At 46.0% G+C, this 26,917-nt stretch overlaps 1 protein-coding gene across 8 annotated transcripts in view; it reads right to left on the bottom strand.

Moving 5' to 3' along the window:
• Positions 1-26,917, bottom strand: part of RAD52 (RAD52 homolog, DNA repair protein) — a 68,390-nt gene that overhangs the window by 29,134 nt on the left and 12,339 nt on the right. Inside the window, exons 1-2 of one of the 8 annotated variants that reach the window (XM_063639911.1) lie at positions 7,159-7,268; positions 1,271-1,342 (exon numbers count right to left, since the gene is read on the bottom strand). The exons of 2 other annotated variants lie outside the window; for them this stretch is intronic. In XM_063639911.1, the coding sequence (XP_063495981.1) occupies positions 1,271-1,285 (15 nt within the window). In that variant the 5' untranslated portion in view covers positions 1,286-1,342; positions 7,159-7,268. Of the gene's footprint in view, positions 1-1,270; positions 1,343-7,158; positions 7,458-26,917 lie in introns of those variants that run through there. 5 more of the 8 variants (XM_063639914.1, XM_063639909.1, XM_063639908.1 and 2 more) reach the window with 5 other exon arrangements.

Genomic DNA, 26,917 nt, shown 5'->3' with positions numbered 1-26,917 from the left:
AATAGCTCCACATTTCCCAAACTGGCCGACAGACATAAATTTACAGATTTAAGAAGCTCTGCAAATCTCAAGGATAAATCTCAGGATAAATACAAATAAAATGACACCTAGATACACCACAGGCAAAAACTGCTAAAAAACAAAAATAAAGAGAAAATCTTGAAAGCAGGCAGAGAATAATAACACATTACATACGGAGTAATGAATGATGCAAATGATGGCTCCATTTTACAATAAAGGTAAGAAACATATCTACAAATAAATTTAACAAAATACGTATAACACTTCTGAACTGAAAACTATAAAACAGAACTAAAAAGAATTTTTTTTTTTTTGAGACAGAGTTTCCCTCTTGTTGCCCAGGCTGGAGTGCGATGGCACCATCTTGGCTCACTGCAACCTCTATCTCCCAGGTTCAAGTGATTCTCCGGCCTCAGCCTCCTGAGTAGCTGGGATTACAGGCATGCACCACCACGCCCAGCAAATTTTGTATTTTTCTCCATGTTGGTCAGGCTGGTCTCAAACTCCCTACCTCAGGTGATCCACCCGCCTCAGCCTCCCAAATTGCTGGGATTACAGGTGTGAGCCACCACACCTGGCCTGAAATTTTTATTTTTATTATTATTATTTTTTGAGACAGAGTTTTGCTCTTGTTGCCCAGACTGGAGTGCAATGGCACCATCTCAGCTCGCCGCAACCTCCACCTCCTGAGCAAGTTCAAGCAATTCTCCTGCCTCACCCTCCCAAGTAGCTGAGACTACAGGCACCCGCCACCACACCTGGCTAATTTTTGTATTTTTAGTAGAGATGGGGTTTCACCATGTTGGCCAGGCTGGTCTCGAACTCCTGACCTCAGGTGATCTGCCCGCTTCAGACTCCCAAAGTGCTGGGATTACAGGCATGAGCCACCGTGCCCAGCTTAAAAAGAAATTTTAAAAGGCTTAAATAAGAAGGAAAATGCACCAAGTTCATATATTTGAAGACTCAATACTGTTTAGGTGTCATTTTTTTCCAGATTGATCCATAGATTCAATGCAATCCCAATCACAATTTTACCAGACTTTTCTGTAAAACTGGTAAAGATAATTCTAATATTTATATGGAAATGCAGAGGATTTAGAATATTCACATTAAGCTTGAAAACGACAAAATTGGAAGACCTACAACTACATGATTTCAAGACTTACTAAAAAGCTACGGTAATTAAAAGTGTGGTACTAACACAAGGATTGAACAATGGAACAGAAAAGGGAGTGCAGAAATCAATTACCATTTGTACAGTCATCTTACAATATGCAATACAACAGCATCTTCAACAAACGGTGCTGGAATGACTGGATATCTATACGGAAAAAAATTAATATTTATGTATCACACCATTCACATAAACTAGAGATGGATGATAGGCCTAAACATAAAACTAAAACTACAAAATTTATAGGCCGGGCACGGTGGCTCACGCCTGTAATCCCAGCATGTTGGGAGGCCGGGATGGGTGGATCACAAGGTCAAGAGTTCAAGACCAACCTGGCCAACATGATGAAACCCTGTCTCTACTAAAAATACAAAAATTAGTTGGGCATGGTGGCGCATGTCTGTAATCCCAGCTACTCGGGAGGCTGGGGCAGGAGAATCACTTGAACCTGGGAGGCAGAGGTTGCAGTGAGCGGAGATCACATCACCGCACTCCAGCCTGGACGATAGAGCAAAACTTACAGAAGAAAACATGAAAGATTATCGTCACAGCCTGAAGGTAGCCAAGATTTCCTAGGACTCAGAAAGCAATAACTATAAAAGAAAATATAAGAGAAAACTGATTACATCAAAATGTAAAACTTCTGTTCATCAGACAACTCTAAGAAAATGAATAGGCAACCAGACACAAGACAGGTAACCAGGATATAAAGGTTATATAAATAACTCCTACAACTCAGTAATAAAAAGACACACAACCCAATGTAAAATGGGCAAAAGATTTGAGCAGGCACTTCACAAAGGAAGACACACATTGTCATGAGCACAGGAAAAAGTTCTCAAGACCATTCGTGACTGAGAACTAAAATTAAGACCATGACACACCACACCCATCAGAATCACTAAAAAGACTGACAACACCAAACGTTGGCAAGGATGTAAAGCAACTGGAACTCTCATACACTGTTGGCAGGAAACAGGCTGATAAAACCACTCACTATTCTTCTTGAAAAACAAAGGCCGACTCCAAGGACTGAGCCACAGGCCCAGGGAGTAGAGCAGCAGAGGCCCAATCCCAGGCCTGGAGCCCTGCTGGTTTTTTGAGACGAAGTCTTGTTCAGTCACCCAGGCTGGAGGGCAGTGGCACAATCTCGGCTCACTGCAACCTCCATCTCCCAGATTGAAGCAATTCTCCAGCCTCAGCCTCCCGAGTAACTGGGACTACAGGCACGTGCCATCACGCCCAGCTAATTCTAATTCTTGTATTTTTAGTAGAGATGGGGTTTCACTATGTTGCTCAGGCTGGTCTCGAACTTCTGAGCTCAAGTGATCCCCCCGCCTCAGCCTCCCAAAGTGCCAGGATTACAGACGTGAGCCACCATGCCTGGCCTATTGGTTCTTTATATATCTTGAATATCAGTCTTTTGTCAAATAGGTCCCTGTGTTTCCCCATTCATTTTCTTAGAGTAGTCTGTGATTACCTTTTGATGTAATCAATCATATTTATCTTTGTGTGTGGTCTTGTTTTTTGTTTTGTTTTGTTTTGTTTTTTTAAGTGACTCTGTGGCATCCTGAGCCCTAAGAAACCTTTGCATACAGTCAGGTCATGAAGATATTATTCTCATCTTCTTCCAGAAGCCTCACGGTTTTCTAATTTTGAAAATAGGTCTGGGCTGGGCGCACCGTGTGCAGTTGCTCACACCTGTAATCCTAGCACTTTGGGAGACTGAGGCAGGCGGATTGCATGAGGTGAGGAGTTCAAACCAGCCTGGCCAACGTCATGAAACTCCATCTCTACAAAAAATACATGGTGGCATGTTCCCGTAGTCCTAGCTACTCAGGGGGCTGAGGTGGAAGGCTTGCTTCAGCCTGGAAGGTAGAGGCTGCAGTGAGACGAGATCACCCCACTGCACTCCAGCCTGGGTGACAGAACGAGACTCTGTCTCAGAAAAAAAAAAAAAAAAGAAAGAAAGAAATTAGGCCAGGTGTGGTAGAAAGAAATTAGGCCCGGTGTGGTAGCTCAAGCCTGGAATTGCAACACTTTGGGAGGCCGAGGCAAGCAGATTACCTGAGGTAGGGAGTTCGAGACCAGCCTGACCAATATGGAGAAACCCCATCTCTACTAAAAATACAAAATTAGCAGGGCGTGGTGGCGCATGCCTGTAATCCCAGCTACTCAGGAGGCTGAGGCAGGAGAATTGCTTGAACCTGGGAGGCAGAGGCTGCAGAGAGCCGAGATCGTGCCGTTGCACTCGAGCCTGGGCAACAAGGGCGAAACTCGGTCTCAAAAAGAAAAAGAAAGAAAGAAATTAAGTAGCCAGGAGCGGTGGCTCACGCCTGTAATCCCAGCACTTGAGGCTGAAGTGGAAGGATCGCTTGAGGCTCAGGAGTTCAAGACAAGCCTAGGGAACATGGCTGTCTCTACAAGCAGTAAAACGTTAGTCAGGCATGGTGGAGCATGCCGGTAGTCCCAGCTACTCAGGAAGCTGTGGTGGAGGGATCACTTGAGCGGGGGCGAGGAAGGGGTCAAGGCTGCAGTGAGCCATGATCATACCACTACACTCCAGGCTGGGCAACAGAGGAAGACCCTGTCTCAAAAAAGAAAGAAAGAAAGAAATTAAATATATATCTGTCATATGATCCCAAAATTCTGATAGGTGTTTTCCCAGAGGAAATAAAAACATGATCACGAACACTGAACTAGCAAATACTGAGCCACTGCTCCTAGGGGAAATACAGGGTTACTCAACAGGCCAATACATAACCTTGTTTTATGTGTGCTTGTTTAAAGATATCTTATTTAATATATATTGTTGATGCATTAACACTGAACTCACAGCCAACAACAAAAGTGATGCCTGAACAAAGCGAATCTAAAAGCTTATCCTTTCTCTATAAGATATATCACAGCCTTCAACTTGGAAGTGCTAGACAGCACTTCTACTCTTGGAGGCCACTGTAAACAGCAAAATTGCCAAAAGCACAAAAATACAAAAAAAATGGCACTACGTATACAGCCAAAAGAACACTTGTGAACAGTTTTAGAGCTGAAACAGGAAGGCAGAGTGTCACCTTACTTGAACACAGCTGGGAAAATGTACAGTGGGTGACTCAAAATTTTTCACAACTACTCTCTCCCACAGCTAGCTCAGTTACATTTTTCATACACTCATCTCCAACTGCACCGTTTATACTACAAGATAACACGTTTTGGTGTACATTACACAACAGCAATCTCTGACGGTTTCTGCCTCCCTGAGAAGACCAGCACACAAACATTTCTCTGCTTGATACCACTATAATTAACGGCCTGTTAAGTGTTGAACTGAGAATAGAACACTTTAAAAAACACTCCCAGAGGGGCGCAGTGGCTCACGCCTGTAATCCCAACACTTTGGGAGGCCAAGGCAGGATCACCTGAGGTCAGGAGTTCGAGACCAGTGTGACCAACATGGAGAAACCCCTTCTCTACTAAAAATACAAAATTAGCCAGGCGTGGTGGCGCACACCTGTAATCCCAGCTACTCGGGAGGTTGAGGCAGGAGAATCACTTGAACCCGGGAGGCAGAAGTGGCAGTGAGTCAAGATCTCGCCACCCCACTCCAGCCTGGGCAAAAAAACAGACAAACACTCCACTCCCCCAAAAAAACAAACAAAAACAAAACTCCTGCCCAGGCGCGGTGGCTCACACCTGTAATCCCAGCACTTTGGGAGGCCGAGGCGGGTGGATCACTTGAGGTCAGGAGTTCGAGACCAGCATGGCCAACATGGTGAAACCCCATCTCTACCAAAAATACCAAAAATTAGCTGGGCATAGTGGCATGTGCCTGTAAGCCCAGTTACTGAGGAGGCTGAGACAGGAGAACCACTTGAACCCGGGAGGTGAGGTTGCAGTGAGTCCAGATACGCCACTGCACTCCACCCTGGGCAACAAGAGTGAAACTCCATCTCAAAAAAAAAAAAAAAAAACTCCCCTAAACGATACCAGACCTGAGGACACTGAATTACCTGACCCAACCCAAGAGTTAAATGCTAGTTTCCAAAAACTTAAGTTTTAAATGTCTGTGCCTCAGACTGCGAGTTCTGTGGAGGACTAGACCTAGAAAGCCTAGAAAACCACCAATATCCATCAAAAATGGAGAAACAAAATGTGGTATACCCACACAATAAACAATCCAGTTATTTAAAAAATGAAGTTGATACATGCTACATACAACATAGATGAACTCTGAATCATTAAGTGAAATAAACCAAACACAAAAGAACAAATATTGTATAATACAGTACTGAGAATGGGTAAATTCATAGATTAGCGCTGCTGGGAGTAGGAGGAAATAATGGGTGTCTGCTAATGGTTTTAAGGTTTCTTTTAGGGATGATAAAAATGTTCTGGAATTAGATAATGGTGGTGGTTGCACAACCCTGTGAATATACTAAAACCACTGAATTGCACACTTTAAAAAGGTGAATTTAGACTGGGCGTGGTGGCTCACACCTGTAATCCCTGCACTTTGGAAGGGCGAGGAGTTCAAGACCAGCCCAACGAACATGGTGAAAAGCACAAAGTAGCTGGGTGTGGTGGCATGCGCCTGTAATTCCAGCTACTTGGGAGGCTAAAGCAAAAGAATCGCTTGAACCCAGGAGGCGAGGTTGCAGTGAGCCGAGACGGCGCCACTTTACTCCAGCCTGGGCAACAGAGCGAGACTACGTCTCCATTTTTTTTTTTTTTAAAAGGGAGTGAATTTAATTGTATGTGAATTATAACTTTTTTTTTTTTTTTGAGATGGAGTCTCGCTCTGTCCCCCAGGCTGGAGTGCAGTGGTGCGATCTCGGCTCACTGGCACCCCTGCCTCCTGGGTTCAAGCGATTCTCATGCCTCCGCCTCCCGAGTAGCGGGGATTACAGGCGCCCGCCACCAGGCCTGCCTAGTTTTTTTTTTTTTTTTTTTTTTTTGAGACGGAGTCTTTCTCTGTCCCCCAGGCTGGAGTGCAGTGGCGCGATCTCGGCTCACCACAACCTCCACCTCCTGGGTTCACGCCATTCTCCTGCCTCAGCCTCCCAAGTAGCTGGGACCACAGGCGCCCGCCAACACGCCCGGCTAATTTTTTGTATTTTTTAGTAGAGACGGGGTTTCACTGTGTTAGCCAGGATGGTCTCGATCTCCTGACCTCGTGATCCACCCGCCTCGGCCTCCCAAAGTGCTGGGATTACAGGCTTGAGCCACCGCGCCCGGCGCGCCTGCCTAGTTTTGTATTTTTAGTAGAGACGGGGTTTCGCTGTTAGCCAAGCTGGCCTAGAACTCCTGGACTCAAGCGATCCTCCCGCGACGGCCTTCCAAAGTTCTGGGATCACAGGTGTGAGACACCGCGCCAGACCTCTATCTCGATTTTACAAGGCTCGATACTGAGCTAAACAGCGTCAAATTTTTATTTTTTTCCCCCGTGACAGGGTCTCGCTCTGTCGCCCGGGACGGAGTGTGGTGGTACGGGTGCGATATCGGCTTACTGCAGACTTGACCTCCCGGGAACACGGGAGCATGCCGCCACCACGCCCGGCGTCAAACTCCTCTTAAATCAATCATTTCTTCCCAGCGTCCCCCGCTCCCTGCAACTGAACTTCGTTTAGCTATTAACACAAACCAGATTCCCCACACCTGTCTACGGGCAGCATCTCCAAGGAAGCGCCACCACGGACACCTGGCTGTCCGCACCGCGGCGGGGTCCCGGCGCGTTGGTGCCAAGTTTCCTGTACCCCGCCTTCCTACCCATCTCTCGGGAAGCCCCGATACTGAGCCCCTCACTGCACTGAACTAGAACAGGCCTCTGGACTCAGCATCTCTACGCTGAGACCTCAGGATCAGCTCCACCGCAGCCCCAGGTTCTCGACCCGGAAGCTGAGCCTTCCCACGCTCCACACCCACGGCTAGAACCACCCCGGGGGAAGCCGCTCTCCTCCCCCACTTACGCGCCTCGGGCAGGGCGCCGTACACACAGGGAGCTCGATCTAGGCTACGGACAAGGGGAAGAGAGCTTAGATGGAGGCCGCGCAGGGTAGAATGGGAAGGGCGTGCGAGCGTCTCTGGGAAGAAGGTCCGAACCCACGCCCAGTGCGGGAGGGGAAGAAAAAACATACCAGCGAAGGAACCGTAAATCAAGTCGGAGGGGAAAAGAGCCGCAAAGCCGTCTGCGGCAGCCGTAAAGCAACCTGGAGGCGCCGTGCTGGCGTTTACGTTCTGAGCCGCTCGCCCTGCCGCTTCCCTGCGCGCCCTCTGCCTCCTACTTCCCTCCAGCTTCCCTCGGTCCGCGGCCGTCGGATCTCTGCTGCCCCCAGGTGGGCATGGCGGTTTCGTCAGGCCTTCAGGGGCTAGTTAGGCCCAGGTGGTTCACACTTCACATGCCCAGTGCCCATTAGGATGCGGGGCCCGCCCACCCATGCACAATTGGGAAAATCTGAGGAAGAATGGTTGTCAGAGACCTTCCCAGATTCCGCCCGGGCTGAGGCAGCGGTGGACCTGGTGGTTCTCGAGGCCCCTCACCACCGCCGCGCACATCCAGTCGTCACTGGATGGCGCCTTCGGTTAGCGACGACCGCAGGGAAATGGAGAAGTGCGTCTTGGGGGGCGAAGTCCCCTCTAGAATGTCCCCTGGGGCCGGGCGTGGTGGCTCAGGCCTGTAATCCCACCACTTTGGGAGGCCGAGGCGGGCTGATCACGAAGTCAGGAGTTCGAGACCAGCCTGGCCAACATGGGAAACCCGTCTCTACTAAAAATACAAAAAATTAGCCGGGCGTGGTGGTGGGCGCCTGTAGTCCCAGCTACTCGGGAGGCTGAGGCAGGAGAATGGCGTGAACCCCGGGGGCGGAGCCTGCAGTGAGCCGAGATTGCGCTACTGCCCTCCAGCCTGGGAGACAGCGAGACTCCGTCTCAAAAAAAAAAAAAAAGGTTTTTGTAGCGACAGGGTCTTGCTATGTTGCCCAGGCTGCTCTTGAACTCCTCGCCTCAAGTGATCCTCTTGCCTCAGCCTCCCAAAGTGCTAGGATTACAGGTATGAGCCACTGCACCTAGCCCACTTATCATTGTTTTTGTGGCGAGATATTTTCAACTTACTCTCTTGGAAATTTTGAAAGATACAATAAATTATTATTAACTATAGTCACTATGCTGTGCAATAAATCTCAAAATTGTATTCCTCCTGTTTAACTGTAACTTTGTACCCTGAGACCAACATCTCCATCTCCCCATTCTCTCCCCCAACCCCTTATTCCCCAGCCTCTGGGGAATTTTTAGTAGAGACAGGGTTTCTCTATGTTGGTCAGGCTGGTCTCGAACTCCCAACCTCAGGTGATCTGCCTACCTCAGCCTCCCAAAGTGCTGGGATTACAGGCGTGAGCCACTGTGCCCGGCCGATATTGAGCATTTTTATGAACCTGTTGATCATTTCTATGTCATCTTTTGATAAACGATTTTTTTTTTTTTTTTTTTTTTTTAGAGTCAGGGTCTCAAGCTGTCAAGCTGTTGCCCAGACTGTACTGCAGTGCTGCAATCATGGCTCACTGCAACCTCTAACTCCTGGGCTCAAGTGATCCTCCCACCTCAGCTTCCCAGGTAGCTGGGACTACAGGCACATGTCACCACACCCGGCTAATTTAAAATGTTTTTGTAGAGACAGGGTCTTTCTATGTTGTCCAGGCTTTTCACAACTCCTGGCCTCAAGCAATTCTCCTGTCTCAGCCTTCCAAAGCACTGGGATTACAGGTGTAAACCAGTGCAACTGGTGCCCTTTGCCCCCTTTGTAGTCGTGTGATCTGATTTTGCTATGAGTTGTTTGTTTTCTTTACATATTTAGAATAGGATAGTAACCCCTTATTGGATATATGGTTTGCAAATACTTTCTCTCACTCTGTTAATTGTTTTCTTTGTTGTGTCCTTTCATTTCTGATTTTGGTAATTTGTGTCCTCTCCTTTTTTCACTAGTCCAGCTAGATGTTTATTATTTTACCTATCTTTTCAAAGAACCAGCTCGTGGTTTCATTAATTACTACAATTGTTTTTCCATTTGTTTGTTTCACTGATTTTCATCATTATCTTCATCATTTCCTTTCTTCTGCTCACTTTAGGTTTAATTTACTTTTCTTTCTTTTTGTTTCTTATGGTGGAACCTAAACCTATGATTTTAACCTTTTTATGTTTTAAGTAAAGGCATTTAAACTATTAAACTATAAATTTTCCTCTAAGAACTCCTTTAGCTGAATTTTATAAATTCTGAAAGATAATTTTTAGGATAAATATATTTTAAAGTTACCTACCTGCATGTTATTGAATATAATATATTGTTTTCTTTTTTTTTTTTTTTACGAAAAACCTTTTTTCTAAGAGACAGCACCTCACTCTGTTGCCCAGGCGATGGTGCAAGTGGCATGATCATAGCTCACTACAACCTCAAATGCCTGGGCTCAAGTGATCCTCCTGCTTCAGTCTCCCAAGTAGCTAGGATTACAGGGGCTACATGCCCAGCTAAGTAAAAAAACATTTTTTTGATAGAGGCAGGGTCTTGCTATGTTGCCCAGGCTGGTCTTAAACTCCTAGCCTCAAGCAATTCTCCCACCTTGGCCTCCCAAAGTGCTGAGACAGCAGGTGCATGACACTATGCCTGGCTAATTAATTTTAAAAAGTTTTTTTAGAGAGGAGTTCTTACTGTGTTTCCCAGGCTTGTCTTAAACTCCAGGGCTGAAGCAATCCTCCTGCCTCAGCCTTTTTAGTAGCTGGAACTACAGGTGCTCACCACCATGCTCAGCTCTAAAAACTACATTTTAAAAATAGTTCCTGCTGTTCTTTGTTGTGGGTTGAATTGTGTTCCTCAAAAAGACAGGTAGAAGGCCGGGCGCGGTGGCTCACGCTTGTAATCCCAGCACTTTGGGAGGCCGAGGCGGGCGGATCACGAGGTCAGGAGATCGAGACCATGGTGAAACCCCGTCTCTACTAAAAATACAAAAAAATTAGCCGGGCATGGTGGCGGGCGCCTGTAGTCCCAGCTACTTGGAGAGGCTGAGGCAGGAGAATGGCGTGAACCCGGAAGGCGGAGCTTGCAGTGAGCCGAGATCGCGCCACTGCACTCCAGCCTGGGCGACAGAGCGAGACTCCGTCTCAAAAAAAAAAAAAAAAAAAAAAAAAAAGACAGGTAGAAATTTAACCTCCAGTACTTGTGAATGTGACCTTAATTAGAATGGGGTCTTTGTAGATGTAATCAAGTAGGATGAGGTCATACTCAATTCAGGATAGACCCTTTTCAATATAATTGCTGTTATAAGAAAACAGGCTGGGTTCGGTGGCTCCTACCTGTAATGCCAACACTTTAGGACGTCAAGGCGGGTGGATCGCCAGAGGTCAGGAGTTAGAGACCAGCCTGGCCAACACAGTAAAACCCCATCTCTACTAAAAATACAAAAATTCACTGGGCATGGTGGTGGGTGCTTGTAATCCCAGCTACTCGGGAGGCTGACGCAGGAGAATTGCTTGAACCTGGAAGGTGAAGTTTGCAGTGAGCAGAGATCGAGCCATTGCACTTGAACCCGGGCAACAAGAACAAAACTCTGTCTCAAAAGAAAGGGAAGGGAAGCAAAGGGAAGGGGAGTGGAGGGGAGGGGAGGGGAAGAGGGAAGCAAAGGGAAGGGGAGTGGAGGGGGGGAGGGGGAAGGGGAAAGGAGGAGGGGAGGAGAGGGGGAGGGGAGGTAGAGGAGGGGGGCAGGGAGGGGGAGGAGTGCAGGGGAGGGGAAGGGGCAGGGAGGGGGAGGGATGCAGGGGAGGGGGGAGGGGAGGGGGAGGGAAGGGGAGAGGGGAGGTGAGGGGGAGGGAGGGAAGGGAGATGCCCGGGCCAGGTGGCTCACACCTGTAATCCCAGCACTGGGAGGGGGGCAGATCACTTGAGGTCAGGAGTTTGAGACCACCCTGGCCAGCATGGTGAAACCCCATCTTTACTAAAAATACAAACATTAGCTGGGCATGGTGGCACACACCTTTAATCCCAGCTACTTGGGAGGCTGAGGCAAGAGAATTGCTTGAACCCGCAAGTGGAGGTTGCAGTGAACCAAGATTGTGCCATTGCACTCCAGCCTGGGTGACAGAGTGAGACTCAGTCTCAAAAAAAATAAAAATAAAAATAAGAAAACAGAGACAAAGACAGAAGGAAGGCAGCCATGTGAAGATGAAGGCAAAGATTGCAGCCATTATGCCAGAAGCCAAAGAACATGAGGCCACTGGAAACTGGAAGAGGCAAGGAAGTACCCTCCTCTGCTGGCAGAGCAAGCTGTCATTACTTAGTCAAATAAAGTGTATGTCTATGACCCAGTGTACAAAAAGGCCAGTGTACAAAAAAGCCTCATACAATTTACAAAGGGACATATATGAACATATTCACTGTAGTAATATTTACTTCATAACATGGCCGTGCCAAGTTCTTTAATCTTGGACTTAGAGCCTCAAGAACTGAGAGAAACGAAATTTCTGATGTTTTAAGCCACCCAGTTTGTGGTAGTTTGTTACGATGTTAAGAAATAACAGTGTTATTTCTTATCCATTGTGCCTGCCTGCCACAGAATTCCCATGGTGTACATCCACCATATTTCCCCATCTACCTTCCCCACTGTGAGCATCATAGATAATACTACAGTGAACATATTCCTACATGTTCCTTTATAAACTGTGTGAGAACTTTCCATATACACGGCAGTGGAACTGTTGGGTGACAGACGTCTATTTTATTTGCCTAAGTAATGACAGCTTGCTCTCCACAGCCTTTGCATGAGGTTTCCTGTATCTCTACATCCCTGCCAATTCTTGGCATCATGCTGATTTATAACTTTTGCCAGTGTAATGAGTGCGAAATATTATCTTTTTTTTAATTACATTTCTGATTAGTAATGATTTTAAGCACTTCCTGTGCATGCTTAGTTTTTGGTTTTCTGTTTTTTTAATTGGCTGTTCATATCATTCACCCATTTCCGTATGTAGTCATTACCTTTTTCTTGTTGATTTGCGGGTATTCTTTGAAATTCTAGATATTAATCTCTTGTCAGATTTTGACTTTGTAAATATCTTCTCTCACTCTGTTAGCTGCTTATTAACTTTGTCCATAGTGTCATTTCCTAAACAGAAATCCTTAAATTTTATATAATAACAGCCTGGGCGCGGTGGCTCATGCCTGTAATCCCAGCACTTTGGGAGGCTGAGGCGGGTGGACCACTTGAGGTCAGGAGTTTGAGACCAGCCTGGCCAACATGACAAAACCCTGTCTCTACAAAAAATACAAAAATTAGCCAGGTGTGGTGACATGCGCCTGTAATCCCAGCTACTTGGGAGGCTGAGAGGCATGAGAATCACTTGAACCCAGGTGGTGGAGGTTGCACTGAGCTGAGATCATGCTACTGCACTACAGCTTGGGTGACAGAGCAAGACTTCGTCCCCCCCCTAAAAAATGTAATAACAGTCACAGATATTTTTCCTTATTGATTAATCCTTTTAAAATTGTATTTAAAATCTCTTTCTGGTTGTAGGTCGCAAAAATACTGACTTAACATTTTTCTATTAAAATTCTAAATTAAACCTTGATAGAGTACTCTCTTTAATTAGGTCTTTCATTTAGAATTTTCCTTGATACATGGCATTGGTTAGGGATACATTAGGGACATATCTAAAGCATTCCAGTTATGCAACTTTTTAATTCTGTGACCAATGAGGAAAGGGGATTCTTTTCCCTAGATCCAATTTGAAAAATTACAGGGAAAGAGTCTGACTCACTGGATTGGGTTGCATGCCCATTATTATGGCCCAATTAGCAAGATGCCTTACTAAGTGCTAGGCAGACAAAACAATATTCACTACAGGGGTGATAAGGTAAATAAACACATTAATTAGAATTTAAAGTTAAGTATTCTTAAGGATTTAGGAGGTAGGACAATTGCACCCTACTGGGGGAACCAGATAATTCTTCATGACAGAAATGACATTTTCAATAGACTGCCAAGCACGGGTAAGATTTATATGCATACAAAATCCTATGTATGATGACTTCTAAATAGAGAATAAAGCATAAGTAAGAACGCAAGGGCAAGAAATTAAGAGTATGTTTACAGTATAATCCAGTTTGGCTGAACCACAGGATATAGGAAGGTTTAGTGTGTGCTGACTGTGTAAAGATATTTGTAGAAGATACAGTGATTGCTTAGTCAACGGCCATGACCCCAACCCATTATCTTGCTAATAGAACCCTGATTTGGGACAGCAATGTACTGTTCTTCTTCTTTTTCACTCTTTTTTCTTTTTTTGAGACGGAGTCTCACCCTGTCGCCCAGGCCATAGGGCAGTGGCGCAATCTCAGCTCACTGCAACCTCTACCTCCCAGGTCCAAGCAATTCTCCTGCCTCAGCCTCCTGAGTAATTGGGACTACAGGCACACGCCACCACACCCAGGTAATTTTTTGTATTTTTATTAGCGAGGGGGTTCACCATATTGGCCAGGCTGGTCTCGAGCTCCTGACCTTGTGATCGGCCTGTCTCAGCCTCCCAAAGTGCTGGGGTTACAGGTGTGAGCCACCGCACCTGGGCATTTTTTTTTTCTTTTTTTGAGACGGAGTCTTGCTCTGTTGCGCCCAGGCTGGAGTGCAGTGGCGCCATCTCGGCTCACTGCAACCACCACCTCCCAGGTTCAAGCAATTCTCCTGCCTTAGCCTCCGTAGTAGCTGGGATTACAGGCATGCGCCACCATGCCCGGCTAATTTTTGTATTTTTAGTAGAGAGAGGGTTTCACCATGTTGGCTGCCCAGCCCAATGTACTCTTCTGTAGAGCTTAAATCTGGATTGATCTAAGTGCATTGCGGCAATTTACTCCCCTTTGCCTGCTACTGCCCTTCCTATACTCCCTTGAACAAGGGGCAGCTACATGACTCGGCTCTGGCCAACAGAAGCAAGTGGAAGTCTCCTGGAAACTTTTTTGTTTATCCTCTTCTGTTTAGCACCACAACAACCATCTTCCGACGCAATAAGCAGGGACAAGAAAATTTCAGAAGCCAACCCATAATTCTGACGTCGTTAGAACCAGGTTCAGCCTCTGAACCTGTCGTATAGGCCTCAGCACTTAGAACAACCCTGTGCTTGGTTTAATGTTCTATGCTGCTGTAAGTTATTAATCATTTTTAACAAGGGGCCCTGTTCTATTATTTTGCATTGGGCCTCCCAAGTTGTATAGCTACTCCTGATAGGAACCACAGTGCAAATTCTGGAATCTCTTATTTCTAATCCTTTTGTTAACAGTAAATATCCTTATGGATGAAAACACTGTTGATTGGGTTTTCTGCTACTTATAGCTAAACACATTCTGTTTTGGTTTGTTTTGGGACAGAATCTTGCTCCTTGACTCAGGCTGGAGTGCAGTGGTGCGATATTGGCTCACTGCAACCTCCGTCTCCCGGGCTCAAGCAATCCTCCTGCCTCAGCCTCCCAAGTAGCTGGGACTACAGAGGTATGCCACCACTCCCGGCTAATTTTTTTGTATTCTTGATAGAGATGGGGTTTGACCATGTTGCCCGGGCTGCTATTGAACTCCTGAGCTCAAGTGATCTGCCCACCTCAGCCTCCCAAAATGCTGGGATTACAGGCATGAGCCACTGCACCAGGCCCAAACATATTCTGATATGGTATTTAAACTTGGGGCAAGATTCACCTACAGTAATATTTCCTGGAGTCTCCAGGGGGAAAAAGCCTGAAATTGTGTAAAGAGCATGAATTTTGGATTTTAGAAGCTCTAAACCTCGAAACCATTTCCTTCTTTTTTTTTTTTCTTTTTTTTTTTTGAGACAGTCTCGCTCTGTCGCCCAGGCTGGAGTGCAGTGGCGTGATCTTGGCTCACTCTAACCTCCACCTCCTGGGTTCAAGTGATTTTCCTGCCTCAGCCTCCCAAGTAGCTGGGATTACAGGCACCCACCACCACACCTGGCTAATTTTTGTATTTTTAGTAGAGGCAGGGTTTCCCCATGTTGGCCAGGCTGGTCTCGAACTCCTGACCTCAGGTGATCTGCCTACCTCGGCCTCCCAAAGTGCTGGGATTATAGGCATGAGCCACCGTGCCCAGCCCCATTTCCTTGTTCTTAAAGTGAGAATAAATAACATTTACTAGTTAGAGTTGTGGGAAGATTAGATGAGTTATAAGATTATAAGATTATAGTTATGATTAGATGAGATATAAAGCACACACTTAATATCTGACATTTAATCGATGTTTCTGTAATGTTAATTGTATTCTTTTTCACTTCCACACCTTACAATGAACCCACTTGATGAAAGGAGAGAAGCATAAAAATTCCATGCAGACAAAAGTCCTTATCTGGGCCAACTACCTTCGGATCTCAGTTGTTTAAAAAAGCCAAATATTTAACAAGTAAATTGAATAATTAAAAGAAAAGAAGGAAATAAAATTTTCACTTATTAAGAATTACCATTTTGAGGCTGGGCGCAGTGGCTTGTGCCTGTATTCCCAGCACTTTGGGAGGCTGAGGCGGGTGGATCACCTGAGGTCCAGAGTTCGAGACTAACCTGGCCAACATGGTGAAACCCCGTCTCTACTAAAAATACAAAAAAACAATTATCTGGGTTTGGTGGTGGGCGCCTGTAGTCCCAACTACTCGGGAGGCTGAGGTAGGAGAATCGCTTGAGCCTGGGAGGTGGAGGAGGTTGCAGTGAGCCAAGATCGTGCCATTGTGCTCCAGCCTAGGCAACAAGAGTAAAACTTCGTCTCAAAAAAAAAAAGAATTGTCATTTTGGATGGGCATGGTGGCTCATGCCTGTAATCTCAGCAGTTTGGGAGGCCAAGGCGGGTGAATCACTTGAGTCCAGGAGTTCGAGATCATCCTGGGCAACATAGTGGGAACCCATCTCTGCTAAAAATACAAAAAAATTTTAGCTGGGTGTGGTGGCACACACCTGTGGTCCCAGCTACTTCGGAGGCTGAGGCACGAGAATCACTTGAGCCCAGGAGGCGGAGGTTGCAGTGAGTGGAGATCGCGCCACTGCACTCCAGCCTGGGCAATAGAGTGAGGCCCTATCTCAAAAATAAATAAATAATAAAAAACAAAAAGAGAATTGCCGTTTGGCTTAGGCATTAGCCAAAATGGGCTTTATGCACATTAATTGTCTACTTTATTACCAGGAATATTTTTCTGGAGACAGAATCATCATTTGTTTTGCTGAATCTCGTTTTGGGCAGTGCTCACCAGGGCAGTCTCGCCCCTGCACCTGTGGCAAGAGCTGGTGGCTTGACTGGGGGCTGCAGGATCTGCTCTTCAGGATGGCTCACTCACATGGCCAGCAAGGAGGTGCTGGCTCCCAGCCCAGAGTTCAGCGGGCTCAGGGGCTGGGAGGGACATGGGGTTCCTCTCCATGTGGGCCTCTCAACAGATGGGATTTCTCAGGGTGCATGACCGGGTTCTAAGAGTGAGCATTCCGGGAGAATGTCAGAAAGCTGTATTGCCTTCTATTTTATTTTATTTTTTGAGACAGGGTTTCGCTTTTATTGCCCAGGCTGGAGTGCAATGGCCAGATCTCGGCTCACTGCAAACTCGGCCTCCTGGGTTCAAGCCATTCTCCTGCCTCAGCCTCCCAAGTAGCTGAGATTACAAGCGCCTGCCACCACGCCCGGCTAATTTTTGTGTTTTTAGTAGAGACAGGGTTTCACCATTTTGGCCAGGCTGGTCTCGAACTCCTGACCTCAAGTGATCCGCCTGCCTCGGCCTCCCAATGTGCTGGGATTACAGGCATAAGCCTCTGCACCCAGCCTGTATTGCCTTTTATGACCTAGCCTGAGAAGAAAACACAGCCTCACCTCTCACTGGGAGACTGCTGAAGTCACGTGGAAGAAGAACACGTGGAACCGGTGCTGTTGTTACAGCCGTTTTTGGAAAATGCTGCTGGCCACAGAATCCTGATGGTCTGGGCCAGGAAATGAAGTGTCTGGCAGCCTATGGTGTGCTTCACGCGGAACACAGGCTGAAATGGGAAGGATCTGGGTCCTGCAGGGTAGATGTGGCGATTCAGAGGCCCTTCTACAAGTGGAGGTGGGTGGGGCACTCAGCTAGGATGGAAGCTGGCTTGAGGAGGTTGGGGGCATTTTCCTCAAGCACCCTATGGTGGTATTAGTAACTCGGCTAGCTTCCAAATCTAGTCATAACATTGTGTGTCTTTGAATTCCCCTGCGATCCTCAGGGGATAAAGTATTCTTTCTGTTTCCTGTCCTTGGCTATTGTGTGATAGCAGCTGTACTACTGATCCAGGCGCTGTCACTCCGCCCACCAGAGAAAGGTGCATTTAGGCATATGACTTAATACTTTCACAGGAGAATTCTAAAAAAATAAGAATAATGCTAACATTAACTGTTCACTCAGCCGAGTGCATTATCTCATTTAGTTCTCAAAAGGATTCTAAGAACCGGCACTAGTATCATCTCTATTTCACAGTTAGAAAACTGCATTTTAGAGATGTGAAGTAATTGACAAGGTTAGGGAGTCTCAAATCCAAGGCTGATTGCAGTGCCTCTTAGCTATACCACCTTATTATGGTTAAATCTATAATTTGATTCACTTAATGCATATTTATTAGCCCCTATCAGGAGTGAGCATTGTTCTAAGCACTAAGAATACATTTGTGAATGAAGGAGATAAAGTCTATACTGTCACGAAGCTTACAATAAAATAGCAGGTCACATGTTATGATGACATTAAATGAGAGTGATGTTTGACAATGACTTTATGTCGATAACTGAGTGACAAGAAAAAGCCAATCATGGCTAAGGCTGGGGGAAGAGCAGTTCTGGCTGGTGTTGAGATAAACTTACGTACATTTAAATTTTCAAAAGTGGCCGGGCGCGGTGGCTCACGCTTGTAATCCCAGCACTTTGGGAGGCCAAGGTGGGCGGATCACGAGGTCAGGAGATCGAGACCACGGTGAAACCCCGTCTCTACTAAAAATACAAAAAAAAATTAGCCAGGCGTGGTGGCGGGCGCCTGTAGTCCCAGCTACTCGGAGAGGCTGAGGCAGGAGAATGGCGTGAACCTGGGAGGCGGAGCTTGCAGTGAGCCGAGATTGCGCCACTGCACTCCAGCCTGGGCGACAGAGCGAGACTCTGCCTCAAAAAAAAAATAAATAAAAATAAAAAATAAAAAATTAATTTTCAAAAGTGTATTTCAGCAGACAGTGGTTCATGAATCAGGGGGCACCAGAATCCAAGAAGTCCAGTGCTCCACTAGGGTAATGTGCAAGAGCGAAACCTTCATAAGGTGTTCTCAGAAGCAAGACAAAGACAACGTATCTGACTGGTGACATTGGAAAGTCTCTAGTTAAAGGTGAGTTGGAAGTTTCTGATCAGTAACGTCCCTAGTTAGGGTTGGTTGCTGGCTTCTGGGTGGTTAAGCTGAAGTTTCACCCTTTACACGGGCTTTAGTTTGCTTACTTGAGAAACCTGTGGCCCTGACGCTGTTTCAGCCTAATGTTCTCCAAATTCATTTCTTTTAACACTGGGCACAGCAAATACAAAGGTCCAGAGGTGGGAAGGAGTTTGGGTAATGGGTCAAAGGGAGATTTGTACAAGATGTAGGGAGGGAGGGCACAGGCCTTATAAGCCAGGGTAAAGATTTGGGGGTTTAAGTTTATGGGACCCCTATAAGGTGGACCATCCATAAAGGAACAAGGGCACTTTCGAGATTTCAAGCAGGGAAATGACCTGATCTGAATAGAAACATCACTCTGGTTGTTGTATGGGGAGTGGATTGTAGGGAAATGTGTGGATGCAGGGGCACCAGCTAGGAGCTGAGAGATGGTAGCTTAGTGAAGTTGGAGAGAAAATAACAGATATGGAAAATGTGTTCATAGAGAATCTACAGAGGATCCAAACTGTTGGACTTGACCATAGTTTGGATAACGGTGGTAAAGAAAGGAATCAGGGATAATACCTGGGTTTTTCACTTGAGTAACCGAGTAAATGTTGGTGTTATTTACTGAAGTAGGAAAGACAGAGGCAGGAGCAGCTTTAGAGGAAATGGAGAGGTCTGACTTTCTTGGATTTGTTTGCTTGCTCTGACACCCAGGCTGGAGCTGCACTCGATCATAGCAAACTGCAGCCTCGAACTCCTGGGCTCAAGCAATCCTCTTACCTCAGCCTTCTCAGTAGCTAGGACTAGAGGCACATGCCACCACACCCTATTTTTGTTGTTGTTGTTTGTAAAGACAGGGTCTTGCTATGTTGCCCAGGCTGGTCTTGAACTCTTGACCTCAAGCAATCCTCCCTTCTTAGCCTCCCAAAGTGCTGGGATTATAGATGTGAGCCACCTCACCCAACCAAAGTTCTGTTTCAAATATGTTAATATGTTACCTGTTAGGCATCCAGATGAAAATGTCAACTTAATATGTGAATCAGAAGTCAGGACAAAGAGCAGAGCAGAGCTAGAAATATACATAAAGAAGTCATTGGCACATAGATATTATTTGGAGCCATGGGAGTAGATAAGAGTGAAGTAGAAAGAGAAGGAGCCCCAACACTGAGTCCTGAGCACTCCAACACATAGAGGCAAGACAGAGAAGAAATAAGCAAAGAAAACCGAAAAAGAGGGGCTGGGCACGGTGGCTCATGACTGTAATCCCAGCACTTTGGGAGGCAGAGGCTGGCCAATCACGAGGTCAGGAGATCGAGACCATACTGGCGAACACGGTGACGCCCCATCTCTACTAAAAAATATAAAAAATTAGCTGGGCATGGTGGCACGTGCCTGTAGTCCCAGCTACTCGGGAGGCTGAGGCAGGAGAATGGCGTGAACCCAGGAGGCAGAGCTTGTAGTGAACCGAGATTGCAGCACTGCATTCCAGCCTGGGCGACAGAGCGAGACTCCGTCTCAAAAAAAACAAAAACAAAAACAAAAAAGACCGGGCATGGTGGCTCACGCCTGTAATCCCAGTACTTTGGGAGGCTGAGGCAGGCGGATCACGAGGTCAGGAGATCAAGACCATCCTGGCTAACATGGTGAAACCTCATCTCTACTAAAAATACAAAAATTAGCTGGGCATGGTGGCGGGCGCCTGTAGTCCCAGCTACTCGGGAGGCTGAGGCAAGAGAATGGTGTGAACCGGGGAAGCGGAGCTTGCAGTGAGCCGAGATCACACCACAGCACTCCAGCCTGGGCGACAGAGCGAGACTCCGTCTCCAAAGAAAAAACAAAAACAACAAAAACAAACAAACAAAAAAGAAAACTGAAAAAGAATGGTCAGGCCAGGTGCAGTGGCTCATACCTGTAATCCTAGCACTTTGGGAGGCTGAGGCAGAGGAACTGCTTGAACCCAGAAGTTCAAGACCAGCCTGGGCAACACAGTGAGACCTCATCTCTACAAAAAATTTTAAAAATCAGCCAGGCACAGTGGCGCACACTTATAGTCCCAGCTACTCAGGAGGCAGGAGGATCACTTGAGCCCAGAAATTTGAGGCTGCAGTGAGCTATGATTGCACCACTGCACTCCAGCCTAGGTGACAGAGTTAGATCCTGTCTCTGAAAAAAACAAAAACGAAAACAAAAACTCTGGGCATGATGGCTCATGCCTAAAATCTCAGCACTTTGAGAGGCAGAGGTGGGCGGATCACCTGAGGTCAGGAGTTCAAGACCAGCCTGACCAACATGGAGAAACCCTGTACTAAAAGTACAAAAATTAGCTGGGCGTGGTGGCAGGCACCTGTAATCCCAGCTATTCGGGAGGCTGAGGCAGGAGAATCGCTTGAACCTGGGAGGCCGAGGTTGCAGTGAGCTGAGATAGTTCCACTGCACTCCAGCCTGGGCGACAGAGTGATGCTCCATCTCAAAAAAAAGAAAAAGAAAAAAAAAAAAAAGAAGGGCCAGTGAGGTAAAGAAGAAAGCCAGGAAGTTACTTGTTATGGGCTGAATTATGTTCCTCCCAAATTCATGTGTTGAACCCCTAATATTCTGAGGTCCAATACCTCAGAATGTGACCATATTTGGAAATAGAGCATTTGAAGCCATAATTAAGTTGAAATGTTGAAATGAAGAATTAGGGTGGGCCCTAATCTAACCTGACTGGTGTCCTTAAAGGAGGAGGAAATTTTGTCACAGAGACACTATGGCTGGGCACGGTAGTGGCTCATGCCTGTATTCCCAGCACTCTGGGAGGCTGAGGTGGGTAGATTACTTGTTGCCAGGAGTTCGAGACCAGCGTGGCCCACATAGCGAAACCCTGTCTTTATGAAAAATACAGAAAAATTAGCAAGGTGTGGTGGCATGCACCTGTAATCCCAGCTACTCGGGAGGTTGGAGCAGTAGACTCAGTTGAGCCCAGGAGGCAGAGGTTGCAGTGAGCCAAGATCGAGCCACTGCACTGCAGCCTGGGTGACAGAATGAGACCCTGTATCTAAAAAAGAAAGAAAAAAAAAAAGAGAGAGAGAGACACTAGAGGGATGTGGCCACACAGTGGAAAAGCCATGTGAGAACCCAGTGAGAAGATGGCCATCTGTAAGCCAAGGAGAGATGCCTCAGGAGAAACCAAACCTGCTGACACCTTGATCTTAGACTCTAGCCTCTAGAACAAACTTCTGTTCTTAAAGCCACCCAGTCTATAGTATTTAGTTATGGCAGCCCTAGCAAACTACTACAGTATTTTACTCCAGAAGGAACGAGAAGAAAACGTTTCCAGTAAGATAAATGGTCTACTGTGTAGGACATTGACAAGAGACGGGGCAAATAAAGATGGAGAAGTGACCACCAGCAAGGAAACAAGATATCTTACCAACTCTAATAAAAGCAGTTTCCTGGAAGCATGAGTAGACTCGAGAGAATGCGCAATGAGGAGTTAGAGGTGGCCCCTATATGCCACGCTTTCTTTCTTTTTTGAGATGGAGTCTCACTCTGTCGCCCAGGCTGGAGTGCAGTGGCGCGATCTCGGCTCACTGCAAGCTCCGCCTCCCGGGTTCACGCCATTCTCCTGCCTCAGCCTCTCCAAGTAGCTGGGACTACAGGCGCCCGCCACCACCCTCAGCTATTTTTTTTTTTTTTTTTTTGTATTTTTAGTAGAGATGGGGTTTCAGCTTGTTAGCCAGGATGGTCTCGATCGCCTGACCTCATGATCCACCCACCTCGGCCTCCCAAAGTGCTGAAATTACAGGCGTGAGCCACCACACCTGGCCCAAGGAAGACATTTTTTAAGATAGATATTCGAGTATGTTTGCATGCCTTATTTATTTATTTATTTATTTATCTATTTATTTTCCTGAGACAGGGTCTGGCTCTGTCACCCAGGCTGGAGTGCAGTGGCATGACTCAGTTTCCTGCAACCTCTGCCTCCCTGGCTCTAGCCATCCTCCCACCTCAGCCTCCTGAGTAGCTGGGATCACAGGCATGTGCCACCATGCCTGGCTAATTTTTTTGTACTTTTCTTTTCACTTTTACATTTTAACTCTGTTGGCATTTTTTACACTTTTTATAGAGATGAGGTTTTGCCATGTTGCCCAGGATGTTCTTGAACTCTTGGCTTCAAACAGTCCTTCAGCCTCGGCTTCCCAGAGTGGTGGGATTACAGGCATGAGCCACTGTGCCTGGCTGCCTAATTCTTACTAGATTTAAGGAGTGTAAATGAAATACTGAAACAAAAGTAGAAGAGTAATTTTTTTTTTTTGGAAGAAAAGTTTTCATTTATTTCGTTAAAACTGTCTTAGGCCAGGCGCGGTGGCTCACGCCTGTAATCCCAGCACTTTGGGAGGCCAAGGCGGGCGGATCACGAGGTCAGGAGATTGAGACCATCCTGGCTAACACGGTGAAACCCCGTCTCTACTAAAAATGGAAAAAATTAGCCGGGTGTAGTGGCGGGTGCCTGTAGTCCCAGCTACTCAGGAGGCTGAGGCAGGAGAATGGCATGAACCCGGGAGGGCAGTGAGCCAAGATCGCACCACTGCACTCCAGCCTGGGGGACAGAGCGAGACTCCGTCTCAAAAAAAAAAAAAAAAAAAACTGTCTTATGCTTCCATGTGAAAAGTACGGGTGATTTTCATTTTGCATAGAGTGTTGTATAGCATACTGACTGGTTCTCAATCTTTTTAGCCAAAGACTCCTGTAGCAGAGTAAACAGTGTTAATATCTCTCATTCATTCGTTTATTCATCCTTCATTAAATAAAGATTTATTAATCCACTCCCATGTGAAAGGTACTGATCTAGGAACTGAGAATAGAGCAAGAAACAAAACAAAGTCCAGGCTTGGAGCTTGTATTCTAGGAGGCAGAGACATGATAGACATGATAAGCAAGTAAACAAATTTAGAGTGTGGCTGTAAAAGTAAATGCTATAAAGAAAAATGCAGGATATCAAATTAATGATTTTTAATTATCCCATCCATAAACATGGTATAGCTTTCCACTGATTCCTTTCAATAAGGATTTATAATTTTCTTTATGAATACTTTACATGTCTTTAATTATATTTTCTATCAGGAATTTAAAAGTTTTTGTTGATACTGTAAGTAGAATTTTTATAAAATTATATATTCTAACTGTTGGCTTCTGGCATAGAGGAAGGCAACTCATTTTTATGTATGAATTATGTACCAAATAATTTTCTGAAACTTTGGGGGTTCTATTTATCATTAAATACTCTTGGATGTTCTATGTAAGCAATAAAATTATCTGCAAGTAAAAAAAAAAAGAAAGAAAAGAAAAATGCAGCAGAACTAGAGAGTGATGAGGGCAGCGGTACTATTTCAGATGGAGTGATTGCTTAGGGAAGGCCTGTCTGATCAGGTGACATTTGCAAAGAACTGAATGAAATGAGTGAGAAGGGCACAGTGAAGTGGGGGAAGAGTGTTCCAGACACAGGGAACAGCATAGAGCACGTTTGGAGTGTTGGAGGTACAACATGAGTAGGAAATGGCTTGAGTCAAGTGCACCAGGAGGCAAGCACAGGTGAGATCAGGAAGGTTTGGGGTTCAGATAAAGCGTTTAGGCTATGTGACTTTGGTTTTACTCTGAGAATGAAGGCCACTGAGGGGTTTTGAGCAGAAGAGTGACATTTATCTATGTAAGTTTTAAGAGGATTTTGCTGGCTGCTATGTTGAAAAGAAAGGTAGGGGGAAAGATGTTAAACAAGCAGATTAATTATGCTGGGGGTGGTGGCTCACGCCTGTAATCCAGCACTTTGGGAGGCCGAGTCAGGCAGATCACCTGAGGTCAGGAGTTCGAGACCAGCCTGGCCAACGTGGCGAAACCCTGTCCCTACTAAAAATACAACAATTAGCCAGGTGTGGTGGTGTGTGCCTGTAATCCCAGCTACTCAGGAGGCTGAGGTAGGAGAATCACTTGAACCCAGGAAGTGGAGGTTGCAATGATCTGAGATCGCGCCACTGCACTCCGTCTCAAAACAACAACACAAAAAAACCAATTAGATTCCTACTGCGATGATCTGGATGACAGACAACAGTGGCTTGGGCTATAGAGAGACAATGGTGGCTTGGGCTATAGAGAGACAACAGTGGCTTGGGCTATAGAGAGACAACAGTGGCTCTGTTGCCCAGGCTGGAGTGCAGTGGCACAGTCACAGCTCACTGTGAACTCAAGAGATCCTCTCACCTCAGCTTCCCAAAAAGCTAGAACCACAGGCGCATGCATTATGCCCGGCTAATTTATTTTTATAGAAATGATGTCTCCTTATGTTGCCCAGGCTGGTCTCAAATTCCTGGGCTCAAGTGTTCCTCCTGCCTGGGACTCACAAAGTGCTGGGGCTACAGATGTGACCTACCTCCCCAGCCTCTATATGCTCTAAGTTTTAAATATTCAATATTTTTCAATAGTTTGGATATACTTCTTCAGAAAATGTATTATACTCATCCCTTCCTTCCTTCCTTCTTTCCTTCCTTCCTTCCTTCCTTCCTTCCCTCCCTCCTTCTTTCCTTCCCTCCCTCCCTCCCTCCCTCCTTCCTTCGTTCTTTTTTGTTGTTTTGTTTTTAGACGGAGTCTCACTGTCTTGCCCAGGCTGGAGTGCAATGGCGCCATCTCGGCTCACTGCAACCTCCGCCTCCTGGGTTCAAGTGATTCTCCTGCCTCAGCCTCCCAAGTAGCTGGGAGTACAGGTGCATACTACCATGCCCGGCTAATTTTTGTATTTTTAGTAGAGATGGGGTTTCTCCATGTTGGCCAGGTTGGTTTCAATCTCCTGACTTCCTGATCCGCCCCCCTCGACTCCCAAAGTACTGGGATTACAGGCGTGAGCCACCGTGCCCGGCCACATCTTTGCTTTCTTTACAGAAGATTGGTACACGTAATCTAATATTTTTCTTGATGTCTCAGAATCTGCATTATTAACAAGTATGATTGCTTTGTATTGTTATGTATTAGAGTTATGCTGTACTCAGAACCTCTTGATGCATGCAGGTTCATCTATTTGCTTTCTGATTAAATTCTCCCTGTGGCAGAGACTAATACTGCCTACCAAATCTAATCTGTCCTCCTCCCTAGTGAATAGAATCCCAAGTATTGGCTGCCCTGATAATAGACTGTATTTCCCTACTTTCCTTATATCTACATTTGAACAGGTGACTACGTTCTGGCCAATAAGATATATTTGGGGTTTTTTGATTTTTGTAGTTGTTGTTTGCTTGTTTTTTTTGTTGTTTGTTTGTTTTTTTTTTCGAGACAGAGTCTCACTCTATTGCCTAGGCTGGAGTGCAGTATCTCGATCTCGGATCACTGCAACCTCCACCTTCCAGGTTCAAGGGATTCTCATGCCTCAGCCTCCTGAGTAGCTGGCATTACACATATGCACCACCACACCTGGCTAATTGTTGCATTTTTAGTAGAGACGGGGTTTCACCTATTGGCCAAGCTGATTTCGAACTGCTGACCCCATGATCTGCCCGCCTTGGCCTCCCAAAGTGTTGGGATTACAGGCATGAGCCACTGCTCCTGGCTGTTTGTTTTTTGAGTCAGGATCTCCCTCTGTCACCCAGGCTGGAGTGCAGTGGCACGATCATAGCTCACTGCAGCCTCGACCTCCTGGGCTCAAGCCATCCTTCCAACTCAGCCTCTGGACGGGCATGTGCCACCACAACTGGTTAATTTTGAAAAAATTTTTAGTGTAGTCGAGGTCTTGTTATGTTGTCCAGACTGGTCTTGAACTCCTGGCCTCAAGAGATCCTCCCACTCCAGCCTCCCTAAGTGCTGGGATTACATGCGTGAGCCACCACGATGGGCCCAATAGGTAAATAGGGGTGTTGTATGGAACTTCTGGAAATCACCTTAATATGGTGTGCTCCTCTTTACTTTGACTTCCTTATTCCTGGATATAATAATGGAATATTCATGGCCATCTTGGACCCTGAGGTGACCTCAAGACTAGAAACCATGAACTGAGGGTGGTCAAGCAGAAAGATGGGAGCTTGGGCTCCTGATAATACAAAAGTCTGCCGTGCCACCTCCATTTTTTTTATATGAGAAAAGATAACTTGTTTAAGCCATTACTCCATTCTAATGCTCATGATTTTCTGTTTGTTTTTGTCTTCTATTGGCTTTTTTTTTCCATTCCTGACTTACAGTCAGTGCACTTGCTTACATCAACTTTTTCCCTTTTTTCCTAATTTGCTGTCAGTCATTCTTGATTTAATGATCATGGAGCACTTATAATTGGCTAAGTGCTAGAGATGCTACTGTAAGC

Source organism: Symphalangus syndactylus, chromosome 5 (assembly GCF_028878055.3).
Source record: "Symphalangus syndactylus isolate Jambi chromosome 5, NHGRI_mSymSyn1-v2.1_pri, whole genome shotgun sequence".
NCBI classification, from domain to species: domain Eukaryota; kingdom Metazoa; phylum Chordata; class Mammalia; order Primates; family Hylobatidae; genus Symphalangus; species Symphalangus syndactylus.
The sequence above is the reverse complement of the archived record's forward strand: the minus strand, read 5'-3'. Positions and strand labels throughout refer to the sequence as shown.